General features: G+C 44.1%; 1 protein-coding gene and 2 long non-coding RNA genes across 3 annotated transcripts in view; 2 read left to right on the top strand and 1 right to left on the bottom strand.

The window, feature by feature from the left end:
• The window catches only part of LOC310713451, a 32,556-nt gene extending 32,184 nt beyond the window's left edge, over positions 1-372 (bottom strand). The window contains exon 1 of the long non-coding RNA XR_014529261.1: positions 273-372. This is a non-coding gene — a long non-coding RNA (uncharacterized lncRNA). The remainder of the gene's footprint in view (positions 1-272) is intronic.
• RIPK2 (receptor interacting serine/threonine kinase 2) lies at positions 14-26,738 on the top strand. Its single transcript, XM_083517318.1, has 11 exons — positions 14-1,773; positions 12,754-12,907; positions 14,081-14,236; positions 15,509-15,666; positions 16,821-16,870; positions 17,363-17,524; positions 20,540-20,625; positions 20,797-20,892; positions 22,131-22,212; positions 24,566-24,742; positions 26,118-26,738. The coding sequence occupies exons 1-11, from the start codon at positions 1,553-1,555 to the stop codon at positions 26,471-26,473; spliced, it is 1,698 nt and encodes a 565-aa protein (XP_083373444.1). The 5' UTR covers positions 14-1,552; the 3' UTR covers positions 26,474-26,738.
• On the top strand, positions 1,821-11,480 carry LOC310713454. Its single transcript, XR_014529264.1, has 2 exons — positions 1,821-8,018; positions 8,459-11,480. It is a non-coding gene; the product is annotated as an uncharacterized lncRNA (long non-coding RNA).
• Positions 26,739-27,014: the final 276 nt, after the last annotated feature.

Raw genomic sequence — 27,014 nt, 5'->3', positions numbered from 1 at the left:
GCCCCATTGGCCTCAAACGTGACTCTTACTTCCGAGTAAACACGCGTTGTGGAAACTCTTACCATCCTCAGGGAACTAACTTGCAGGTGGAGCGACTCGGAGGAATAAAAGAACTCTGGAGCTGGAAAATTTACTCGAGAGTCGTCTAGCCCAACCCCGAAATGAAAGTTATTGTTGCCGAAACCCGGGATGGAACCAGGGAGCTTTGAATCTTCCAGTTGAACGATCTCCTAACTAAGCTACTTCAGCCACACCGACTGTGTTACGCTTACTCTTTGAAAGCGCGCGTGGGATGGGATCGCAGTCTGCAAGGAGTGCCCAAAAAGTGAGTGGATTCTCTTTGGAAACGCGCTCGTGAGTTCTCCCCAAAATCGGTGCTCGACAACAGAGAAAAATAGGAGTTATTTTGAACGAGGTAAGGGGGAACGTCCTGGAGCGTCCGGCAGCTGTGTCGTGGGGGCGCCCAGCTCTCGCTTTCAAACAGCGCCAAGGGAGACAAGGCGAGTGGGATGTTCACCTTCTCCCTGCGCGGCAGCACGCAACGTTGAACTCACATCACAGGACGAGCCAGACTTTCCGGATGGCGAGGCTGTTGTTTTCCCAGTTTGGGTGGGCGGAGTCTTCTAGCCCGGAGCCTTCGCCTCCTCCCTTGCTCTCTTCTGGAAAGGCTGGGCGAGGAGATTGTTGTTGCGCGCATCGAGGCGGGGCTCTCCAGTCGCCATTGACGTGTGGTTGGTGCAGCCGGAGAACGGACCGAGGTCCCACTCGTGTTTTATTTTTGCCCCGCTCATCGTCTTGAATTCCTCCGCCCTCATAGGCAGATTGGAGGATTCCCAAGATGGGAGAAGCACTAACGCATCTGATGTGGCTTCCTTGTGCCAGGGGATTATCGTCAGTGCATCTGGAAATCTGAGAAAAAAGGTTTATACACACACACACCCCAAAAAGTTGCAACGTTCCTTTGGATCTTAAGCCCTTTCAGACGAAAGATCGGGAAAGGAAGGGATCTGGACTTTTTACGACTGTCCGAACTTTTGTTCGAAGGGAAGGGAAGCGCAGGAGAGACGCGTCCGGCGGAAACTTTATTTCCATCGGAAGGTGGGGTTTGAAGAGGCCAGGCTGATGGTTGTGGAGGTGGGACAAAGAGCAAAGTTGAGCGGAGTTTGGGTGCGATGGCGAGAGAATTTGGCAAGGGTGACAACTGGGCGTTAAAGCGCAGGGACGGGTGCGAGCTGTAGAATTTGGCAGGCTCGCCGCGGGTACGTGGAGATACCGGTGCTCTCTAGAGAGAGAGGAACGGGTGAGTCAGGGCCGCTTGGACAGCAGCAGGATGTGAGGCGGAGAAATTGTGCAGCCCGGCGCAGAAGAACTTGTGGAAATCTCGGTGGATGTTAGAGGCTCTGGGTTCCGGAGAGGACCTTCTTGTTTCTTGGAGACGCGGCGCGCGTTTGGCCCCCTTTGGCTACTGTAGTGGAAGAGGCTCCGCGGCTCCTGGGCGGCCCCGGGGATTGGCTAGCGCGCACTTGGCATAGGCCAGAGCCGGCCTGACTTGATGGCTGCTGACGCCGGCATGAGGACGAACGGCGGCGGCAGGAGCGACGGCAGCTGCGCGTCCTGCGACATCAGCTACACGCTCCCCACGATCTCCTCCAACAAGCTCCCGGACTTGCGCTTCATCAGCCGCGGCGCGTATGGCACGGTGTCCTCTGCGCGCCACGCAGACTGGCGGATCCCAGTGGCTGTCAAGTGCCTGCAGGGACCCCTGCTAGAGAGGTAACGGTTGCGGGTCGGTGGGGTGGTTTGGTTGCCTCAACCCCATCTGCAGCTGTGAAATCGAGAAACTTTAATATTTTTTTATCTGATGTAAAAGGTCCCTGGCATTTCCTGCAAGAGAGCCACTGCCCGTCAGTGTGGGCTATACTGACCTAGATGGGATTTTGGTTCCTTTGGATAAGGCAGGTTCATGTGTTCCTAACATCTCCTCCTTTCTACAAAGGGTGGAAAACATGGTCCTCCCCTCTCCCTTTTATTCTCAGGACAATGGTTTGAAATAATGGCTACACTGGGATTTGGCCCCAAGATTCTCCAGTCCAAGTCAGTACTGAGTAATGTAAGCCATTACTCAGAATTGGCATTCTCTGCTGGGACCAGAGTATTGTCAACTATTTTGCCCTTAGCCCTTGCCTCACTCCTTTGGTTTAAAGAACCACACCCCCTCTTCCTGCTGCAAGCCTCGTCAATACAGTATTGTTTCTGCCCAGGATGAAAAGATCTGCAGGGCTTCCTCTGTTTGGAAGGGCCATGGCATGCAAAAGGTCCCAGGTCTAATCACTAGGCAGGGCTGGGAAAGACCCTTGCCTGAAACACTGAGGGGGGGGGGGACCTGCCAGTCAATCTGGACAATATTGAACTGATTGGACCTATGTGCCTGACAGTATGAAGGCAGCTTCCTGTGGTTAGTCTTCTTGTTTTTATTTTAGATTTGATTGGATTTTAAACGCTGTGTTCAGAGATTCTAGTGGTTCCTCTCTGCCCCTTCTCCCAAGAGCTCTTTATTTAGAAGAGATTAGAAATCTACATTGTGCAACACCCAAAGCAGTTCTCTCTGTGTTTACTCAGACATCCTTGTTCTTCACCCAAGTCTACACCTATATGTTTGCAACTTGCACGGGTCTCCTATTGAAGCCAATAATACTTCATTCTGGGAATACATAGAGGATTGGACTCAAACACTAAACACACTTACCTGAAAATCAGTGTTAGAAATTGAGATATAAAAGCTAGGAGCAAAATGGCACCTTAAACCTAAGTTATGGGAGCAACAACGGAATGTCTAGGCACACTTTTTTATAAAAAGAATACAAAGCTGAAATTGAATGAACTGTAGCTAAAATGTCGTGTTCATTTTTCACATGGTCTAGTCCAGGCATGTCCAGCTTTCAAGAGACAGAGATCTACCCCAGCTATAAAAAAAACTGGCAGTAATCTACCAAAGTTGTTGAGCTTTGTTAAGGGAGCCAAAGTTAAGTTGTTGAGCTTTTTGGGGGGGAGGGGCCAGTGATCTACCACGGACACTGCAAAATCTACTAGTAGATCACAATCTACCTTTTGGATATCCCTGGTCTAGTCCTTCCCCTGCCCATCCACCCACCCCCTGATATTCTTAAGAGGGTCTCTTCTCCAGTCTTCAGAGAGTGGGGAGGCAGTAAAAGGTTCTCCTTTCCTTCCACTGTGCAGTTTTAATCTGAAATCTTAGGCGCCCAGAACTCAGTAACTGCTTGCGCTAATGAAATCCCCTGTCGCAAAATGCGCCTAGAACAATGGGAGTTTCAAACACTTCTGAAGATGGATCCCACTGAACTCAGTGGGCCTATTTCTGAGCAAACCTGCTTAAGGCAGGCCTACAATGCATACTTAAGCAGGCACTCTATTCTGAGTACTCAACCTTCTTATCCATGTCTGCTTAGAAGTAAGTCCCACTCAGTCCAGTGGTGCCTACTCACAGGTAAGCAGGTTTGAATTGCAGCTGTATTAGCATTGCTTTAGGCATTTTGGAACTTCTAAGCTTTATCTTCTTAACTCGACCAGGGAGTTGTCTTGCTTCCTCGGTTCAAAACACAAATCTTGCATTTAGCACTCTAGAACTCATGCATTTGCAACTCTACCTTTGAATCTGTTCTGATGATAGCTGTTTCTTACAGCTTGGTAGCCCTGCGTACAAAATCTTCCCTCAAGGGACTGATTAGTCTAGGCCAGGGGTGGTAAACGTTTCTGAGATTGAGGGTCGTATTCCCTTTTGGGCCACCCTCAAAGAGCCACATGCAAATGGTGGGAGGGACCAGCAGCAAAGAGTGGGCAGGGTAATATGTGAATTTTACCTTTATACAGTAGGCGGATTCCTACATCTCATGCCCCTTTCCGTCCCCCATTTCACCAGATAAGAGAGGCATGGTTCTGGAGGAATGTTCCCTGCTTCACCTTGCATATGAATCTCAGAGAAAATGCCGTAGGTGATCCCAGCGAGATGCTGTTTAACTGCAGTCAGACTGAACAAAATTCATCCAAGGCTTTATGACTAGTACTGTCATTGCTAAGGCACTCAAAACCAGCTTATTCCCTATTGTGTGGGACTGGGTGGTTAAGCAACTCTGGGATTCCCTTGCTGACCCACGTGACAGCAACAGCACTGACCTGATCCTCTCTGATATGCCAGCCTGCTGGTTCCTCAAAGACTTGTTTCCCCACCCTCGGCTTCTCCACATGCACGCCACCAGCAGCCCTGGCCAATACAAGCGCAAGGGTTGTGGACATGATTCCTGACTGCATGGCCACTGCCAGGAGCTTGAAGCACTAGCCTAGGATCCACAGGTGGCAGAGAATTGCATGCCCTCAAGTGAGTGGGCTAGCAAAGAAGAGATGGGGTTTTTCTCATCCCTTCTGAATACCCAGCATAGAAATGCAGCAATTGCAATTCCTCCTCTGCCAGCCCCCAGCAATCTAGTAATTCTTTATTTTTTGTAGACTATTAACATTGTTTGGATTACCTATAAGGCGTTTTTGAAAAAAACGTGAAGCAAGTACAGTGGTATCTCAGTTTACGAATGATTCGGTTTATGAACTCCACAAAACTGGAAGTAGTGTCCCGGTTTGCGAACTTTACCGCAGTCTAGGAATGGAATCTGAATGGTAGAAGGGCACCAGAAGCGGGAGGCCTCATTAGGGAAAGCGTGCCTTGGTTTAAGAATGGTTTCGGTTTAAGAGCGGATTTCCGGAATGGATTAAGTTTGTAAACCGAGGTACCACTGTAGTTGTTAAGTCTGTTTGGGCTTGAGGTGGGAATATTATTGTTTATCTGGTTCTTTTGCTATGGTTGCTTTTCTAAAGTTATTGCATTCTCTGCACTGCTTATATTGGACGTTTTAAATAAATTTTATTGTAAGTCACCTGGAGACTTTGGCATGGGGCAACTCATACATTTAATGACTACTAATAAACTAGGGGGAATCTAAATAGCTGATCCTGGATGGGATGGTAATTTAATAGAAGCTATCTTGTAGCTTTTTCGTGGAGAAGGTATGTACAAAAGTACGCTGTATATTAATTGACCCTCCTTGATGACTGTGAGAAACCGCAGAACAACACTCATCTAATTAAATGGTTCCTACCTGACTCACCTCTGATGAGTCAGTTCAGCTTAATGTGCCTCATCAGTCACACACATTTCACTGTGTTGTAGTGATATTAGAGTGTTTGATCATATCTCCACCATACATTTAAGCCACATGGCTTCCCCATAGAATTCTGAGAACTGTAGTTTAAGGATGCAGATAATGGTAGCTGTTTGAGAGGTAAATGAAACTACCCAGGATTCTATGGGGGAAGCCATGTGTGCTGAATGCATCATGCAAATGTGACCTTAGCCTAGATCTTTGGAGACCAGGGTTCAGATCCCCACTGAGCCATAAATCTCGCTGTGGTGACCTTTGGTCATTCACTGTCTCTTGACCTAACCTACTTTATAGGGTTGTAGTGAAGATAAAATGGGGATGGGGAAAAACAACATATGCCACGTTGAGCTCCTTGGAGGAAAGATGGGATATCAATGTAATAAAAAATAAATACAGTAAGTGACAATAAATCAAATATGTACCTACTGTATTTATGCTTTTGAGGTGCAGAGTATTTAATATTCTTTTTAAATTAATCTAGATTATGGGTAGCTGGAGTCATATGAGGATGAAATGAATACTCTGAATTATCAGGCGCTTGCCTTTTTAGATCTAAGCAAACCACAGTCTGATTAAAGACATTTTGATTGAGCTATGATATGATAAACATAGTTTTTGAATTTGCGTGTAGGGGTAATATTTCTGGAGAGGTATATACTGAATAATCCTGGGCATATTTTTAGTACATTTTCTTTGGTAATCAGTTCAGTGTTGTAGCTCTATTAATATCAGGGTGCAAAAAATTGTACCCTCCCTATTGCAAGACACCCGGTCCCCATCTAGATGGAGTATTTCTTAAATTGTTATCATATACTGTGTTGTGCATACTCCTTAGAAACCGCAGACCAGGCCTTTAGGACTTCTGCAAAACACATGGTGAAATTAAAACCCTACTTTGGGGAAGTGTCTTATTTGACTGCATTTGTAAATTCACTTCTGGCTTGTATGACCAGATGATGAGGAAGGCGGAACTCCTGCACCTTCCTTAACTGCAAGGAGGAAGGAATTCTTCTTATGCAATAATGAGAAGAGGTTGCCCTGTCCTTCTCTCGGACACCATAGTTATGGCCCAGATTTCTGTATCACTGTCAGAATACACCATCCAAATCTCTCCTGCTCCATTAAAGGCATCACCTTTTCTCCTGATGTCCAGAACTGCCTCTCAAATGCAGGGGGCTGCAGGTTTCATTTTATTTGTTCATTACATTTATCTCCCACCCTTTCCCCCTAGGAGCTCGTAGTGGAATGCAGTGGTTCTGCTCCTCCCCATTTTATCCTCACAGCTGAGTACAGATTTGAACCCCTGTGTACATAGGTGGCCCGATATAAAGAACACAAATTATGTTGGGCAATATGGTTCCAGCAATAGCGATTCACAAATGCCTGGTCTCTTCTAACCACTGGCAAAGAACAGCATTTGGTAACGCTTTCTGGTCAGTTGGCTGCCACTCCTTGCTATGATACAACTTGGTATTCGCTTGAGAGTTGGTATTAAGCTCTTGAGGAGATACCAAATGTTGTAACCCACCTTGTGATCTTTGGATGAAGGGCGGTATATAGATTTAACAAATGTATAGATACCTTGTACCATCCCAGGGGCCTAGTTAGGTCCTATGAGTGACAGGGGACTGTCCTGAAGTGTGAACTGGCAACATAACTTATAGCACAACTGGGTGTGGCGAATGTGCACATGCCTTTCAAGACTGCGCTTTTGCTGAGGTGGCAGCATGGATAATGGGGAATGACTGGGATTAGGCGCTGTTTACCTTAACACTGAAACTGATGCAAAAGGTTGCATCCAAAGTGACTCCTACACAGAGTAGGTCCATTGAAATTAAGGGGCATGACTAACTAAGGACCACTCATTTCACTGGGTCTAAAAAAAGGGAAAGGGAAAGGATCCCTGGACGGTTAAGTCCAGTCAAAGGCACCTATGGTGTTGCAGCGCTCATCTTGCTTTCAGGCTGAGGGAGCTGGCGTTTATCCACAGACAGTTTTCCGGGTCATGTGGCCAGCATGACTAAACCACTTCTGGCACATCAGAACACCATGACGAGTGCCAGAGCACAGGGAAATGCCATTTACCTTCCCACTGCAGTGGTACCTATTTATCTACTTACACTGCCGTGCTTTCAAACTGCTAGGTTGGCAGAAGCTGGGACAGAGCAACGGGAGTTCAGCCCGTTGTGTGGATGGGTTTATATTGTGTATAACCAAGGACACACTCACACTGCAGATTTAAACTGGTTCAAAAATCAATCCCTCTTCCCAAGAAACTCTGGGAATTGTATTTCTACGAGGGGGATAAAAGTATCCCAAGAATTCCCAGAACTCTTAGCAAGCTGTAGTTCCCAGGATCCTTGGTTTGAAACCATTGTTCTGTTGAAGTGATATAAAATTTGTCTTAAAGTATAGTGTGACTGAGCACCATTCAAAATTTACTGGCTCCAGGTGTATATTGGCCACTTGTGACCAAGTGAAGATGCCTGGGCACCAAGATGTCTCCTGACAACTCCACCATCTAGAGGTGCATGCCTGGGGATCCTTGGATCTTGCCTGTCTTCACACACTAACAACACATCCTGTAGAATTCTATCTGTTGTATTTTATCTGCACAATGTGTTTTATTGTTCTTGTTACAGTCTTGAGAAGATGGCCACAGTCTGGCAATCCAGCAGGTAAAGACATCTGTCTCTAGGCCAGCCAAGAGAGTGAGCTAAGATTTTGGATTGCTAGTGAGCCTGTGGTTCTGGGTTGCAGCATACAAAACTGGAGAAGTTGGGACAGTAGGTGTCAGGGAACTGACATCGGAGCGAGAGGCGAAGGGGAGGCTCCCAGATGATGCTGGTGAAGGACCCAGCAGCAGGGGGAGAAACAGCTCAGTAGAGGGGGAAGCCAATCAGCGCAACACCAGGGATAAAGGGGGGCAGACGGGGGAATTGGAGAGAGGGCTCCAGGACTCTTCACTGGACATCAGTGAGGAGAGCCCAGGTCCTCCGCTACCCATGCCTTCCCTGCACAGAAGACTCCCGCGCAGTGAGAGGAGGAGGAGACTGGGTGTCAAACAACTTTTATGTTGGAAGAGGTTCAAGAAACGCCCACTGACGGATTCTGCCAGTGACTGAGGCAGCCACGATGAGAAGGGGCTGTGCAGTCAGAAAGGTTTAACAAGGCAATTAACCGAGAAAGGCACCAGTTTACGCACAAGTAACTCATACCCATTACAGTAGGGATGAGGAAACTATGGTCCTTCAGGTTAGCCATACTGGCTGGGAATGGTGGGCACTGGAGTCCAGCATCTCCAGCCCTTCCATAAAGGAAGAGGAGCAGAAATTTACCAGGCAGGAACTTTAGAAAGAATTATCCACTCCCGTACAGCATGAATGTTCTGTGTAGTTAGACAAACTAGGTAGAACTCATTGATCTTAATGGAATATATGAGATACCCCTATTGATAGTATGAGTGTCTTGTACTGTTAGTTATGCCCCTTAGTATGCATCATTCTTTAGGAAATATATGAGATAACACCACAGGCCAAATTCTTCCTCCTGACCTGTCCTTAGCACCATTGACAGTGCGAAATTCTGTTGGATCTCAGTTAGAATGGGTAGCTCTCTTATCAGCAGCCGTGCGTCTTGTATTAGCAGGTCATTGGGAAACCACAGGATTCTCTATGAAAGGTTGGTTGGCCAAAATTTGGGCTGTGGGTCTTTGGAACATTTAGCTTATCAAAACTGAGGGATAAGAGGAATTTCTAACAAGGAAAAAATTGACATATTTGGACTCCTTTTTTAATCTATGTGAATAAAGATGGAAATGCATAACCTCCTCCACCCAATAAGATAATTATACGGAGGGGATTTGTTTGCCAAAAGATGCTTCAGATATTTAGAAGGGGCAAGATTCAACCTGTATAGGTTTTGGATATTGTATGCCCATGTTTGGGGGTTTTTGTACCTATTGCATTTAAACATCTGCGTATATTGTTTTCTTTCAGGTCAATTTTTTAAAATCTCAGTAAGCAAATATAATTATCCAAGAAATGATTGCAGAGGTTGTCTTGAGTTCAGATAAAAGTATAAAATGTATGTGGGACAGGAAAGAGTGTGTGGCTTTGAGATTTTGGTGGGAATTGTTGTTTTTTTAATTGCCCCAGTAGACCAGCCTCTGCTGACCAGGGAGAAACTTGATCTAAATCAATTTTTTTTCCATCTAAATTCACTCTGAGTAAATAATTCACCCAGAGGATGATAGGCTGATTGTTTATCCTGACAACTCTATTGTGGCCTTTTGCCATAAAGCATGTTATGTTCTTTTTCTTTGAATGGGAATGGAGCCAAATGCTACAAATATGTACTTGCTAGTGGTTGCCAAGCAGTGGAAGGAAAGCAGGGAATATTTGCAGGTGTGTGTGATGGAGAAGGAGTGGCTGTTTGTGCTTTAAGGTAGCTCAATGAAGGAAGAATTTTATAGCACAATTCCGAATATTAGGTTCGTCTGGTTTCTGAATTTTCAGCATTTATTGATCACTGTTACCATAGCTGCAGGGGAGGGTGCTGTAGGCAGTGTAAGTTGAGCTTCTCAAGTAATGAATGCTTTGAAAAAACAATATAAAAACTAACAACACAGTGAAAGTGGCAACTGTGAAAGTTAGGTCAAGTCTGAAGAAATTCCTGAAAAACTAAGGGCAGCATCCAGCACTGGATTTAGGGCAGTGCATAGGGCGCTGAACCGAGGGGGGCGCAAAATTGAGAAGGTTAACAACTGAGAAAATCCATTTGGGGGTGCCAAATTTTGGGCTTGCTCATAGTACCGAAGTCCACCCCTGGCAGTATCCTACTGAACAAGTCTGCAAGTGCAAGGGGTTTTAGCTGCACAGTGGCACTTTAGTGTCCTCTCTTTTCCCTACACATCCCATAAATTTGGTCTATAAGGTATGGGGAACTTCTGTAACGTGTTGGAGGCAACCTTGGGACATTTCCCTTTCAGTGAGAGAGAGAGTTTGGATTTGATATCCCACTTTATCACTACCCTAAGTAGTCTCAAAGCAGCTCACAATCTCCTTTCCCTTCCTCCCCCACAACAAACACTCTGTGAGGTGAGTGGGGCTGAGAGACTTCAGAGAAGTGTGACTAGCCCAAAGTCACCCAGCAGCTGCATGTGGAGGAGCGGGGAAGCGAACCCAGTTCACCAGATTACGAGTCTACCGCTCTTAACCACTACACCACACTGGCTCTTTTGCCATAAAGGCACACTGCCATTTCAGTGTGATGTGTGAGTAGTCTTTCAGTTCCACTTGATATGGGTGCAGCTAATTGACTGTCCTTCAAGGGAGAAGCACCAATCCTTCTTCAGACATGGTGTTGAAATGTGAACAGTGGATGTGCAAGTCAATTACACGTCTCCCTGCAGCATCCTAGTAAGCAGAAAGTACATTGTAATTACTAATGGGTCTAATTCCATATCATAGTAATTGTGTGCCTTGCAACCACATCAGAAGTTTTATTTTTTATTTTTTTTCATCTTAGGAGCAGGACAGTTTCTATCAGGAGCACAATGTGTGAAGTTTAACCCTTTCCCCTCCAGGAATTACTGCAGTAGAAATTGCCTCCTCCTCCCATCACCCCACACAGTTAGCAATTATAGAGGGATTATAAATGGTGAGGAAATGGTTAAACTACCCCCCCACACACACACTGCAGTCCCACTGGAATTTTTTTAAAAAAACTATTAATTGCAAACAATGCAATTAATACAGCACGTAGCGAAGCCATTCCAACATGGGTGATGTTGCTAAGGGCTCACTTGAAAGCTAAGCTTGCCCACAAACACAATGGGCAGCTTTGAATAAGTCATTTCTTTCTACTGAATGTACTATGTGTGGTATGATGACAATCATAGCCTGCAATGCAGCATTGTTGTAAGAATTAGGTAATTCCTAGAAATAATTTCATGCACTTAATGACATTGTTTCTCAAAAATGAGTCCAACGACAGCTGGGGACCCAAGCTCAAGAAACACTGACTTATGAGAAGCACTGAGCATAATTATTATTTTTTTAGACCAACCTAAATCAGAAGAGGAAGTGATTATTTCTCTCTAATAATAGCCAGTTCAGTACCCCTGTGGCAATAGGATTGGAGCCCAAGGGGGCAACTGATAAATAAGAGGGAAGCATCTGAATGTCCAGGTGCATCCTCAGGTGTGGAAAAGTTTTTTAAAAAAACAACAACCCACTATTTAAATCAAAAGAGAACAACGTCCCACCCCAAAAAACACATTTAGTGGGCTCCAGAAGCTGTGAAATAATGAGTGTTGAATTGCAAAGTAAAACAGAAATTGGGCAATGGGGAGTGGAAGAGAGGAATTTCCTGCTTGAGGCCCTTATAGTATTCTGAAGGGGAGCTTGGCTGACTGGCTGGAACTCGAACAGCAAATATTCACTAGTGGTGGGGAATGTACCACAACTTGTTCATGAAAATGTTCTGCCTGGCGTTTCTTTAAAATAGTGCTTCTTGAAGGCACATGAGGTCGAGGTCTGGGGCTGGTCAGTGGCTGGATAGGAGACTGCCCTCATGAGGGTCACCAAACTTACTCTACCTTAAATTCTGTGAAGGAAGGAAGGTGCATGGAAATCTGAAATTTAGCTAGCTTTGTTAATTTAGCTAAATATAAATTTGTAGTTTTAGCCGGGGAGGTGCAATTGAAAAGTGTGCTTTTAGTCAAGTGAATCTGCAGTGTGGCTTTTGGTTAATGGGTGGCTTAGGGGATTTTCACTACCTCATTCTTGCAGGACTGGGCAGTGCTGGAAAGAATTACTCAGTGCTGTGTTTTCTGTTTTCTTTCCCCTTTAACCCTTAACTCTGCTCAATGCAAACCTCTCAAGGGTGCCAAAAGGTGAAGAAGAAGACTAGATCTCTCTGTATTTGTGGGCGATCCTTTCCCTCTTCTTCTTCCTCTGTTTGTCAGTCACTTTATACTAAAGAAAAAGTCCCAAAAGTGACTTAACAAGATAAACTGCTTTCATTTGTTGTATTTCAAATCCCTAAAATGCCAGTCCAGTAGCAAGACAAGTCCTACCCACTTCTGTGCCACAGTTAGTCTCTGCCAGAATGCTCGAGCGTTTTGTCTGAGGCCTGGTGCCTCCTTCTCAAAGCCCTATGAAATATTTCACCACACGCCACTGGTGCACCATTAAGTCTGTATATAATCTAGCCCGTGTGAGTTTTGTGCAAGCAGATTAGGACACATACTCAATAACTGGGTTGCTGGAGGCACCCTTGATATTTGTTCAACTTCATTGATTGCAGACCACCTTGAATGTGATTTCGTACAGAAAGGCCGTTAATGCATTTTTATTGGTATTAACTTACTGTTTTCCCCTAGTCATTACTTCCCTCTCACAGTGTGCGGTTTTCAGCACACTGCTTGAATGAACTCCTTCTGGAGCTTTAACCTACAGCTGCATATTTCAAGCTTCAAATGCGGTAAAACTGGTTTGTCCTTCTCTTCCTGTCCCTGCAGTGAGAGAGACAATCTTCTGAAAGAAGCTGAAATTTTACACCAGGCGAGGTTCAGTTACATTCTGCCAATTCTGGGGATTTGCAACGAACCTGAATTTCTGGGCATCGTGACGGAATATATGCCAAGTGGGTCACTGAACCAACTTTTACACAGCGTAAGTATATTGAGCCCATGGCTTTTTTTCCCCTGAGGGAGTGGGGGAATTAAAGAGGCAGTGCTCTTCAGTTGAACCCAACTCTCTGAACACCTGAGTAGGGCGTAAGACCCTTTCTGCTGGTCAAACAAATACAGCATTAGCCTGAAAGGAGGCACTGCTCTCAGATTAAGCATGTTGTGGGCAGGAGGTTCCACTCCCCCCTTGAAAATGTGGGCTAACCTATCACCCTCCAGATGTTGCAGGAAACCAACTCTTATCAGTCCCAGTCAGCCTGGCCACTGGTCGGGGTGAGCTGGAGCCAAACTAAATGTGAAGGGTAACAGGTTCCCCAGCCCTGCTCCAAAGGGCTATTGAATCTGTGGTTTAAAGGAGTATTTTGTAGTTTGAAGTACGCTTTTAAATAATTTTTATTGAGGTTTATTAAAATGCATAATAGCAGATACATAACATAGCATCCTCCCATACCAGGTATCAGGGTTGCATATTGACATGAATGATGTTTATTAATCCATACATATTATGGATTAATAATCCATATAATCCATACATCTCTAGTATTCTGGAGCCAGCACACCAAAAGGGCCTTGGCCCCCCCAAGCAGGGCAGAGAGCTTTTAAGCCAGTGTGGTGTAGTGGTTAAGAGCAATAGACTCGTAATCTGGTGAACCGGGTTCGCGTCTCCGCTCCTCCACATGCAGCTGCTGGGTGACCTTGGGCTTCTCTGAAGTCTCTCAGCCCCACTCACCTCACAGAGTGTTTGTTGTGGGGGAAGAAGGGAAAGGAGAATGCTAGCCACTTTGAGACTCCTTCGGGTAGTGATAAAGCGGGATATCAAATCCAAAAATCCAAACTATCCAGTATTTAATGTCCCAGGACAACCATCACAGATAGAATATAGCTCAAGCCGTACTGTTCAGGATAGCCATATCGACAAAGATGCTTCAGAGAGTTTTTCCTTATGACCAGTTCATTTGCATAGTGAAGAAACAGCCACCACATTGCATAACATTTTTCTGGTTCTTCTGTTGCTTTTATCGCTTTTAAGTTATGAGTTATTTCGCCTTTCAGTGTCATTTTAGTTTTGTGATACGGTATCATTTTAATTGTGTGGCCTTACTCCTAAATTTGTGTTTCTTCATTCTCTCTCTCTCTCTCTCTCTCTCACAAATAGAAAAATGTATATCCTGACATTGCTTGGTCATTGAGGTTTCGCATTCTTTATGAAATTGCCTTGGGAGTAAATTATCTTCACAACATGAGTCCTCCTCTCTTGCATCATGATTTGAAGACGCATAATATTTTGCTTGACAGTGACTTTCATGTTAAGGTATGAGCATCTTTCTCTCTCTAGGACCTGTGCTTCTTTACAGCAAGGGAGGGCACATTTTGGATTTTGGGGCTCTATTTTGTGTTTCACAAGATCTGTCAAATGGAGCCCTGTGCAGAAGACACTGAGGCTGAATTCACACCATACACTAAAAGCATATGGCTTCTCCCAGAGAATTGTGGGAGCTGTAGTTTACCTCTCCCAGGACTACAATTCACAGCACCCTTAGCAGCTACAATTCCCAGGATTCTTTGGGGGAGTTGTGTGCTTTCAGTGTATGGTATGTACATAGCCTTAGAATTAAAGAGCAATATCCCTCTGAACAGCTGCTGAGCACAGAGATTTGTGAAGAATACCAGAACTGAACTGAGCTCACAGTTCTTCCACACACAAATCCATTCTTGGTTCCCCTAGCTTTTTTCATTTCAGTAGTGTCTCTGTGTGTTGTCTGTTGTTGGTGTTGCGAAATGGTTGGGCGTCAGGAATTCTTGATGTACCACAAATCACTTAGAGATCTACCTGTAGATCTTAATCTGCTTTTTGCCACACCTACTCTGCAGTACATAGAGAGCAGCTGAACAGTTGAGGGTGGAATTTTGTAGAGAAGGAGATTACTCAAAATTACAAATTTAAGGCGGCACAAAGATATGAAGAATGACTCTTTCTCTTTCATCACTATAAGGTATTGCTGAACCCTAAAAGCCTGAGACTTCACCAGACAGTGCCTAAATGCTTATGAACCAATATTTGTCACTCATGATTAGAAACTTGGTTTTTGGAGGGGTTTTGTCATTAAAAAAAATGAACTGTGGTCACAAAATTGCCTCAGTGAACAAGAAACATTTGCCTTTATTGGCTTAAGAATTTGGGAGGCTTATTTGGTCTGGCTATTCATTAAGCGGCAATCTATAACGCAACTATGTTTTCTTAAGGGAAAAAAAAGAACGGTTTCCATTGTGTTGGTTTGGACGTTAGTGGGTGGAGTTAAGTCTTGCGACTCGTGCACTAAATATATCCTTGAAAAGTGAAGTAATAAAGCTGTGTAAGGATTTGGGTGGTCATGCAAGGGTGTTGCGCCATTTGCTGAGTAAGATATTTTTTAGAATGTTTATGGTAAATGGAACACCATAGTTGTAGTTCAGTTGAAGTTCAGCAACACCTGGAGGGCCAGAGGTTCCCCATACCTGACTGGCATCCACCCCAGTCTATGTGACAGGCACACTGGGCTCTATATTTGTGGATTGTCCCGAGTTCCTGTTTCTCTCCTTCCAGATTGCAGATTTTGGTTTGTCAAAGTGGCGCATGGTATCTATGTCACTGTCACGCGGTGAGAAATCAATGCCTGAGGGAGGGACAATTATCTACATGCCACCTGAAGATTATGATTTCAGTCAGAAAACGCGTGCAACTATAAAGCATGATATATACAGGTATTTATATTTTATTACAGAGTTAAGAAAAGATGCACACTGTTCTTTATGTTCTTTAAAAATCCTTGCATGTTTGGGCGTATTGGGTGTATCATAGGGTGTGTTGAATTTTTCAGCTTTCGAATTCAAAAAATGAGGGGTGCTAAAAGGTTGTAACATGACTTTGGAATTCAAAAGATATTTTGGTTAAATTAATATCATCCAGTTTTGGTTGGCAAATAAAATGTGTGTAAAATTGCATAGAAATGATTGCCAAGTACTTTGCAGTTATACTAAATATTAATATTATTATTCATTTATTATTATTGTTGTTGTTGTTGTTGTTGTTGTTATTTATTAGTTAGGGTTAGTTAGAAAGTAAAATTAACACTCTTTGGCTTTCTGAAAGCAGTTTATGTGCATCTTCATCAATTGTAAATTTACCAAGTGAAATGTTTTCCAGTCACTAAAATAATAGCAGGTTTGAATTCCTCACACCCAAAAAATATATTTTTATGACCTCCACATTGAAGAAATTTGCCAAAATTAACTCGCTAGACATGGCGAAATTTGAAACCTCCTACTACTTCAGGTTGCAATTGCATCTGAAATCACATTAGACTCATTTCTGAAGGTTTAAGCCAGCATGACACAGTAGTATACAAATATTTTTATAGATAAATGGGTGTCAACAAATTTAATAAATAATAGTTTTGCATCTCACCTATTCAATCTGCAGCGTTACCAGTTGATTTCCGGTGGCAGGACTGCACCAAATGTTTAGAATGGCTGCAGAGTCCCTGGAAGGATGAGTTCACACATGCATGTTTCTTCGCAGATGGCTGTAGCATCCAGTCATGTAGGCTTGTGTGAGTGAGGCTACCAAGCATGCATGTCTGAATCAGCTCTTCCCACTTTCTTTTGTACGTACATTTGCACAGGATTCACCCTTGAGTTGCACATATATGCAGGAAGGCACACCTCAGGTTGCAGCTGTGGAGGGCAACAGCCACTGAGTACATAATGCTTGTGTTCTCCAACTGCCTTCAGGATTCCCCTTGTAGCCTGTTCCCCTCAGTTACTACATTTTGAAGCTTACCAGGGGGTGGAGTATATTTTGTCCCGGACTGATTTACATTTATGTTGTACTTTTCTCTTTTTTTACTTTTGAACAGCTATGCCATTATTATGTGGGAAGTGCTGTCAAGAAAGCAGCCATTTGAAGGTCAGACTACTTTCTTTTGTTTCATTGCATAACTTCCCTTTAGAATCAGCAAGATTGGGTTTAACATGCAGCAATCGGGAGGAACCTGCCCCTTGAAATAACGCAGTGCTTGCCCTACTCAGCGGAGACCCATTGAACCTAATGCAGTCATCTTCATTCATTGTGATGGGTCTGCTCTGAATAGGGCCATATATAATGGGTCTTCTCTGAATAGCGTTAGATACAACCCTAATTATTACTGCTTTTTGTAATGACCGTTCTTTCTTGTAATGTAATGTACAAAGTCTTGTAATGACTTTGTTTTTCCCCTTTGTTTAAATAAATGACACTGTGAAGACTTGGAAAGGAAGGGAGGATTGGTAGCAATATCTTATAATTTAAGAGGGTCAACATTGTCTCTGTGTTCACAGGATTGTGTGTGTTGTTGTTGTTTTGCCACGGCGTGAGAAGTACACATATTTCTAATAAGTGCGCAATATCTACTTTTGACAGATGTTATAAACCCCTTGCAGATTATGTATAGCGTGTCGCAAGGAAAACGTCCGGACATTGGGGACGAGTATCTTCCGCTAGACATTCCTCACCGGGCCTTGATGCTGTCGTTAATGGAATCCGGCTGGGGGCAAAATCCAGACGAAAGGCCTTCTTTCTCAAGTGAGCTTCACCTTTTGCATAGCAGGGTAGGGAGCTTGGCAGGCGGCACTAAACTCTCCTGCTGCTGCATAATCTCTGTTAATTTCATTGAAGCATAACTATTGCCCTCCACCTAAGCCCCTCTTGGCAGTGAGTGGAAGCTGTGTGCCGGCTGTGTGATTAGGAGATTGCTCAATTTAGGCTGTGTACTCCACATGCATTTAAAGCACATGGCTTCCTCCAAAGAACCAGTGTTAGAAAGTTGGACATATAAGCTAGGCACGAAATGCTTAAACTTTGGTTATGGTCGGCACAGCAGAATGTCTATTTGCCAGGGGGTTGGATTAGATGACACGGGTCCGAATCTCTGCAACGGAGTGAGCTCCCATTGCTCTGTCCCAGCTTCTGCCAACCTAGCAGTTCAAAAGCATACCAGTGCAAGTAGTTAAATAGGTACTGCTGTGGCGGGAAGATAAACAGCCTTCCATGTGCTCTGGCTTCTGTCACAGTCCTCCATGCACCAGAAGCAGTTTAGTCATGCTGGCCACGTGACACGGTAAGCTGTCTGTGGACAAACACCGTCTCCCTCGGCCTGAAAGTGAGATGAGCGCCGCAACTCCATATTTGCCTTTGACTGGAATTAACCATCCAGGGGTCCTTTACCTTTTTACAGTTCTATGATCTCACTTTGCTTGACTGTAGCTTGCTCTTACTATTCACTTGTCCCAGTATGCGAGAAGGAGAAACACACACAGTGGAAATGGAAATGGTTTTAACTGTGGACTAAGGTCGAGGTTTTTAAACTGGCTGGGTGGAGATGTCTGACGCCAACATGGCACCCAGAAATCTCCACACTTGGACCTGCACCAGAAGCAAAATGTGCCCGCCACCCAGGGAATTTCTAACACTGCTCAAAACTGCAGTTTGTTAAGGTGCTGGGAATCATAGCTCTGGAACAAGTTAAGATACAGTTCCTGTGATTCTTTGGGTTATCTAAATGTATGGTGTTTATACAGCTAGAACAGTTCTGGAAGCATGCCAAGTGTCTGTGACCCCGACCCAAATTTGCATCTATTACAGTTGCAGTGTATGATTTGCATGAGTTATGTGAATGCCAGAGCTTCATTTATGGTACAGATGCAACTTATAGAAGACATCTGAAGGCAGCCCTGTATCGGGTTTTTAATATTTGATGTTTTATTATGTTTTTATATGTGTTGTAAGCTGCCCAGAGTGAATAAGCTAATCTTTCAGATTTCTCACTATGGGAGCTTTCAGGTGACTGCCGCTTCTGTTTTATTTTTTAGTTTTCTGCCTGTAAGATTTAACTGGGCTATAGACCTTTTTATCTTGCCAAGAACCATCTTTTAAATCTTGCTTTCCCCCATTTTTTTTTAAAAAAAACTTCTCTGCAGCTGCTAGCAAAAGCTTTGTCTGGTGTCAGATGTTGAAATGTTGAAATAACCAGATTCTCCTACTTCCCTTCATTTTGCAATAATCAGGGCAAAAGTCAGAAAGTTAAATTTCGTGAATAATGTGGTCTTGCCTTGAGTCATTTGCAGCCTGTTCTCTGACAGTTTGTTTTTCCAGATATGTAGCTGTACCATAAATGAAGCTCTGGCTTCATAATTCCGGAGTTTGTTTGATCCTTTTGGATGCCTTTTTGCCAATTAATTTTATGGAGAGCCTACTGTTTTCCCACCTCTCTCTTCAGTCAATCCCTCTTCCCAGAGAACTCTGGGAACTGTGGTTGTGGGAGGGGAATGGAGGTCTCTCAGCACCCTTAAAAAACTGCACTTCCCATAATTCTTTGGAGGAAGTCATGACGCTTAAAGTGGTATTAAAAAAAGGTAAAGGGACCCCTGACCATTAGGTCCAGTCGTGGCCGACTCTGGGGTTGTGGCGCTCATCTCGCTTTATTGGCCGAGGGAGCCGGCGTACAGCTTCTGGGTCATGTGGCCAGCATGACTGAGCCTCTTCTGGGGAACCAGAGCAGCGCACAGAAATGCCGTTTACCTTCCCGCTGGAGTGGTACCTATTTATCTACTTGCACTTTGATGTGCTTTCAAACTGCTAGGTTGGCAGGAGCAGGGACCGAGCAATGGGAGCTCACCCCGTCATGGGGATTCGAACCACCAACCTTCTGATTGGCAAGTCCTAGGCTCTGAATGAGGCCCTGGTAAAAAATAAAAGGAGACTGGCCAGTTACTAGCTGCCACCTTCTAGATCGGGGATCCTGAAATCAGTGGCTTGAGGTAGATTTACTCCAGCTGTAGTGGCAGAAATCCTGTTGATCTTTGTGTGGCCACTTGAGCATTGAGCATGCTAGTTTCCCAGCCTCCCTGCTATTTGCTAGGGCTTGGCTAGCTGCACAAGGAGGAAGGAAGCCCATCATCATGGCTGAGTTTGTTTTTCCTTAATGCTAAGTCATAAAAAGTTGTTAGAGCAGAAAGCATTTTGTGTGGAACGTAGACACAACGTTGAAAGCAAATAGCTTGCAGTGCCTCGCTAGATGCAAAGAGTCCCGCTTGCTATGAATTCCCCCCTCCTCCTCTCTTAGTTAACTAATAATATATAATTCAAAGGACTACATTGTCAGGTCCATTGTTTATTTCCTTCCAGTCCGTATCAAAAAATAAATTTATCCATAGAAATCTGGGTATTTTCCAACCCAAAGAGCAGTGCAAACAGAAAGCCAAGGTAACAATGACATGCTGGTCTCCCCAGTTGTAGGAGGCCTGAAAGCTGTGACTTTTACATCCCAATGGCCTGCCTATATAAATAAATAAATCTGTTAGTAACCCTTCTTGATGCATGGCTGTCGAATATCCCAGATCTGTGTCTGCGTAGTGATTTTTAAGCCTGCAATTTGCTTCTGCAGGGGGTTGGGGTTGGCATCCTTACAGTGTGTTTTATGGTGTGTGCCCTTAAGTCGCCCCCCCCCCATAAATGTGATTTCAAAAGTTCAGTAATTTACTGTTATAAGAGCTAATAGTATAGGACTGAATGTGGTTTTTCTCCCTTTTTCTTGCTTAGGGTGCTTAATAGAGCTTGAACCCGTGCTGAGAACCTTTGATGAGATACCTATGCTTCAAGCAGTGATACAGTTAAAGAAAGCCAAAGTAAGTCTACGTTGTAACCCAAAAAGTGAAACTACACAAAGTGAAAGTTATTTGTCCACGCAAAGAAACAGGATGGCCGTGTTACTGAAGCTTGAAATTGTATACCTAGAATGTATCCTCTTTTCACAGTTCCAAAGGTGACTGATACAAGCCTCCTAATGTCTCTTTCAGGCTGAATACGAGTGGCGATGTGTTCATAAGCCTAGCAAGAAGACCGATGGTGAATCAATATCTCTAAATATACCTTTAAATCCCAGTACGCAAGAGGTAAAGCAACCTTTTCTTTTATTATTGCCTTAGTATTTCTGTAACGCAGAGAATTGTAGTGTTGGAAGGGACCATGTAATATACTCTAAAGCACTTTGCATGTATTAAATCATTTTCCTTTTGTGCATTAACTCTATTTTGTGGGCCTTCTTTGCTCCTGTATTGAGTGAAGGGCTCCTGTATTGAGTGAAGGGCACTAAGTACACCAAGGGTCAGCAACCTAAGGCCCATGGGCCGGTAGTAGCCCACGGGGCTCGTGTATCCGGCATATGGCGACCCCTGCCACCCCCCACCACTGGCTCTTACCAGCACAGTGTGTGGACCAACTTCCAGATTGATGGCGCCTGTGCGTATGCGCACGGGCGCTCTTCCAACCCGGGTGCATCCTCCAACGGACGGAGCGTGGACCAGCCCATCGTTTGGTAAGCTTGGTGACCCCTGAAGTAGACTGACTGTGTGATGCAAACATCCGTAGCAAGCGGGTCTCTGATGAGGAAGCCATTTAGCCTGTGAGGCTGTTTGGCTAAGCCATGCCCACCTGCGCTACACCTGACATATCAGCTGTGGGACATGTAAAGACACATCTGGCCCAAATATGGTTGTGCATTTGGCTGACGTAGGTCCTTGCATAGATCCTTGCAAGCTCTGACAACCAGCTGATTGCCCACATGGGGTAAAATGTCATTCACCTACCTGTGAAACATAGCTCACAGGGTAGGGGGAGGTGATAAGGAAGGAGCCGGCCAGATCCAGTTCTCCACCTCTGCCTGCAAGGGCATAGCGTGAAGGCACATTATACATACAGTATTGTGGCTAAACTCAAAGCAGGCCCAACTCTGGTCTACATCTACCTGGGAGACAATAGGGAACTCTGAGCAGTATTCAACAAAGTTTTGCACTTTGAAATTAATGGACAGGACTTAATAATAATAATAATAATAATAATAATAATAATAATAATAATAGTTTATATCCATTGATTGTCCTACTCAGGGTAGACCCACTGAAGTTAATGAACAGGACTACCTCAGGCTTGTTAATTTCAGTGGGTCTGCTCTGATTAAAATGCAGTTGAATACCACCCTCTAGGTATACATCAAGTTGTGTTTATGTGCTGTGTATTAAAATGGGATAGTAATAATCCCTTCATAGGGCTTCAGGTGGGAGATTTTGCAGGGGAGGAATGCAATGTAAATACCATTATCGAATGTTTTCTCCATATGTTGTGATCATTCCAGGACTCTTCATCGCAATGTGATAGCTACCTTTCACGAAACACTGTCCGGGATACATTGAAACAGTGCAATCTCCTCTCGGAAGGTAAGCCCTCTTGACCTAGCACAACTTTATATTAAATATGTTTCTCTGCAATTTCCACCCATTGGTTCTTGTCCGACATTCTGGGACAACAAACAACAAGGGTGCCATCAGACGTGGGGATTATCATGTTAGTTTTCTGGGTTATAATGCTGTTCTAGTAATAATAATAATAATAATAATAATAATAATTTTATTATGGCCGTAGGCCCATACAGATAAAAACAAGACATAAATAACAGCTTGTGCACGTGGGGAAAAACAGCCGCTAAAACACTACTATAACAATAAAATACTATAAGATGGAATGGCATACTACGCCTTAATTAGCTTGTGGTGCTCCTTGGCAACGCTTTTGGGTAAGGACAGCGACCAGAAACCTAGCCACTTTTAGGGTCGTATGGGTATCCTTATCCTGCAAGATTTGGGCAAGGTGGAATTTTGGTGGGGTACCCTCTAGTTTCTGTATGATTGATCCCAACAAATTTGCCCGTGGCACATTGAATAAGGGGCAAGTGAACATAATGTGCTGAAGCGTCTCCGGCGTCTCCTTATCACATTCGCACATGGCGGAGGCTTGGCGCTGTTCTAGTTTCTAATCCTCATTTTATACTATGTTACCTTTTGGACAATATACTGCGATGACGTACAGAGTTTCATTCACACCAGTGGGTGTAGCGTGACACAACAGTGGACATCTTTTGACATGTCACAGAATCATAGAGTTGGAAGGGAACGTGAGGACCATTTAGTCCAACCCCTAACAGTATAGGGATATGCAGCTGTCCCAAATAAGGATTTTCACCCTTCCTGGCCATACCTGCTTTTGCTCTCCCCCCCTCCCCCTTCCCATGATTCACCCACAACAGTGAAGAATGAATCTCATCACATGGCATGAAACTGTAGGGACTAACATTACACACAAACACACCCCCCCCCCAAATCCCATTATTTTCCATGTTAACAGGGTTCCGGACAATTTTTTTTCTCAAAGCAACATGGAAACAGGTTGCTAAACTTTTGCAAGATTTCCAGAAGTGGCATTTATGTCATGTGACAGATTACATATACGGTAATGCAGAGATTATCAGATAAAGGAAATGTCAGAAAAGCAAAGTTAAAGTGCTTCCTGAATGCAGCCTCCGTCTGCTCCATTAAGGGATCCGTGGAATACTAATTGGTTGAAGTAGTAGTAGAAAAATGAAGGAAAGCTTGGGGGCCATGAAGCTACAACAGGTTTGTCCTGACTGTTCACATCTGGACAAGCTGATTGGGTGTTCGTTCTAGCTGCTATGTTACATTGTCATCATATGGCACTGAGTGAAAAAGATTGGAGTCAGCCCGGCCACACAAAACTTCAGACCACACTATTTCAGGGGCCAGCAACCTAAGGCCCATGGGCTGGAAGCAGCCCGCGGAGGTCATTTGACTGGCCCATGAGCTGCCTGCTTGCGCACTGCGCTAAATCAGCACGGTGCAGCACGGGGACTTGTCTCCGTGGTGCCGGAAATCGCATCTGCGCCCACGCAGATGCCGAAAATCACAGGTGCGCACACATTATCCAGCCCATGGAGGGATCTCCGCACGACTGATCCAGCCCAGGCAAGATAAGCCTTCCTGACCCCTGCACTATTTCTTGAGGTACCAGTGATATAGCATGTGATGCATTAAGTGTCCCCTCCCCAGACTCCCTCAGTGTTGCAAAGGCTCGTGGGATGCAGATTCCAGATCTTGCACAGCTACAGCAGACGATCCTAGAATCAGCCTCCTGCAAGACATAAAAGGGATTTGGAGCCACATCTCTCTAATTGTTCAGCTCTGCAGCTTGGAGCAGCACCATGCCTTGGGCCAGCCCTGGCAAGCTCCTCCATTTATGGGCTGCGGCCTCACGTTTGTGGACCGTAGTCAAAGCAAAGGGGCGCATCTACACTGATGTGACTCCATGACTCAGATAGTACAAGGGTAGACGAGTCTAAAAAGCCCCGGACACAAAATTTCATGGCCTTCTAGTGGCTATGGTGGCTGATAGTAATACGTTTGGCTTTAATTCTAGAGGTGTATACTCGATTCTGACCAAACTAAGCCTCTTAGAGCAAAATATAAATCCTGGTAAATGAGCCACCATAGATGCCAGAAGGGCTATGAAAATGTGTGGTTCCAGGCATTTTAGGCTCGTCTACCCATGTACACATCTGCATTGCTTGCCAGATGTGAATTTTTTTCAGCTTTCCTATCTGGGCTGCAGAACACTGGATGCATGATTAAGCATGCAAAATGACTTCTGGCTTTGTTTTTGGTGTGATTCGAATTCAAAATTGGAAAAAAAAACATACAAACCACTCTGTCTTCATTACAGGTAAATATGACTCGTTGGATGAACCTCACTCGTTGATTAGCTTGAAGCAAAATCGCTCGCTGCCGTCGACTATTCCGTCTTATGCATCTCAACAAAACTCCTGCTCATCCACCACAGATAGTTCTGATTCCTCAAATTCCACGCCATACCCACGTCAGCCACCAAGAAGTAACTCAGGTACAGAAGTGGAACCTTCGTTTCCCTTGTCTCCATCTCACTTTATCACTTGGAGTATTGAGTAACATTGCCATGAAGCATGGTGTGTAGTACAGCTAAAGCAGGTCTCTGAACACAGAAGCATTGATGCAGCTTATGCAAATTCACCCGCATTTCTCTCTTTTGCCTCTTTGATTATATTTCTGAGGATGAGTTTATACAGTTTTTCTGACCAGAAAATGTTACTCTGCAACTGTTCCCTTTCAAAGCTTCCTTGTGAACGTACCACAAATGACTTCTACTTAACCACATTCTGAGCAACGATATAAATAAAGTCCTTCAGACTGTAAGTTGGGGGTGGACTGTTTATTACTTTGAGGCTGCTGTTTCTGCAAACTGGGGGGTAAATTGCATTAAACACTGTGGGACCTCTTTCTGAATAAATGCAGGGAGGACTGGGCAGCATATGTCTGCAAAATAACTGGTTTGTGCATCTATTTAAACCATTATTATTAGTGTTCTGATAACTTGATTCACATCATTAAATACATTGCAAATTCAAGTGAATATAAAACAAAAAGAGGTTAAAAAGAGACACTGTTACAGATGGGAAAGAATTGCAGTGCAGGAAGGAGTTCGAATGTACTTGTAAATGCGTGTATTTCTTTTGAGAATCTGACTGATAAGCAATGGTTAGTTATCAAGATTGGAATCCTTGTCATCTAAACAAAAAGAGTCTTATCTGATTTATTTGAATGAAGCTGTAAATTGATTCAGTTGACTAATATAATACTCATTATAAACATTAGGCAGACTCCTTTGCACTCTCATTATCAGTTCCTGCTTAAGATTTAGGCAGACATACCCAGATAAACAGCTTTATTAATCATATTTGGTTTGGTTTTCATATTTTGATAAATTTTATGTCTACAGTTGTACCTTGGTTTTCAAACAGCTTAGTTCTCGAACGTTATGGCTCCCGAACTCCACAAACCAGTTCCAGTTTGCAAACTATTTTTGGAAGCCGAGCGTCCGACAGGGCTTATGTGGCTTCCAATTGGCTGCAGGAGCTTCCTGCAGCCAATCAGAAGCTGCGCTTTGGTTTCCAGGTGTTTTGGAAGTCGAACGGACTTCTGGAATGGATTCCGTTCGACTTCCAAGGTACGACTGTACTTGGTTTTCAGATTTGGGGTATTTTTTGTTATGAATATTTTGCACTGCTTTATGCAAGCTGCTTAGAGGTTTTTGTTGATTTGGCACTGTTGAAATGACACAGATAAATAATTCTGGTATTTTGAAACGAAGGCAATTCTCTCTCAAATAGTTCTGCTGCATTTTGATGCTCTTCGTATGCGTTCACACCTTTGACATCTTTCTCCCCTCTGCCCTTTGTTAGATTTTATGCTGCAGACTCTGCAGACTCTGCAGCAGCAGGAGCAGCAAGATGAAACTGTGGCTCACCAGTGGATCCAAACCAGAAGAGAAGACATAGTCAACCAGATGACGGAGGCGTGCCTTAACCAGTCCTTGGACGCCCTCCTTTCAAGGGATTTAATCATGAAAGAGGATTATGAACTTATCAGCACAAAACCTACAAGGACCTCAAAAGTCAGGCAGCTGCTCGACACGACTGACAGCCAAGGAGAGGAAGTTGCTCGAGTCATAGTGCAAAAACTGAAAGACAACAAACAGCTAGGACTTCAGCCTTATCCAAATATATCTGCTCCCTGCAGGTCCACATCTTTGAATTGATAAACATCCGTATAAAGATCTTGCAGTGTTTTCCTAAAAGTTGGGATTCCTGTTTCTGAAATGTCACTGCTACATGACTCTAGACTGAAGTTTGGAGTGGGTGGGTCAGGGGGCAGCCTGGCAAGTGAAAGTATTACATGACACCCTTGTTGTTTTTTTAAGTTCTAAAAACTGCTTTTACACTGCATCTCAGTGGAGACTTTATAGATCCATTTTGTGGATCTATAAAAATACATAAATATTAAAAAAAAATGGGGAAAGTGCACACAGCTTTACTGTCTTTATACACGTTCTCTCATCTGTCAAAACTACCTTTGTGAAAGAAGAACAAGATTACTGATTTTGTAAGTTGGCAGAATTGCTCTAAAGAAGTTGTTTTCAAGCCCTCTTAATGAAGGGCGAAGCCTTTCTGCCTTGACTCGTCTGCTGTGGGACCTACACCCTAACTGCTCCACTGCTGCTGTGCATTGTGGGAGATTATAGGGCATATTCTGAGGTTCCTGGTCAGTTTTCAGAGACCTTGACCAGACTTCTTGAGCCG

Source organism: Podarcis liolepis, assembly GCF_965112155.1.
Source record: "Podarcis liolepis genome assembly, chromosome: 8".
Classification (NCBI taxonomy): domain Eukaryota; kingdom Metazoa; phylum Chordata; class Lepidosauria; order Squamata; family Lacertidae; genus Podarcis; species Podarcis liolepis.
The sequence above is the reverse complement of the archived record's forward strand: the minus strand, read 5'-3'. Positions and strand labels throughout refer to the sequence as shown.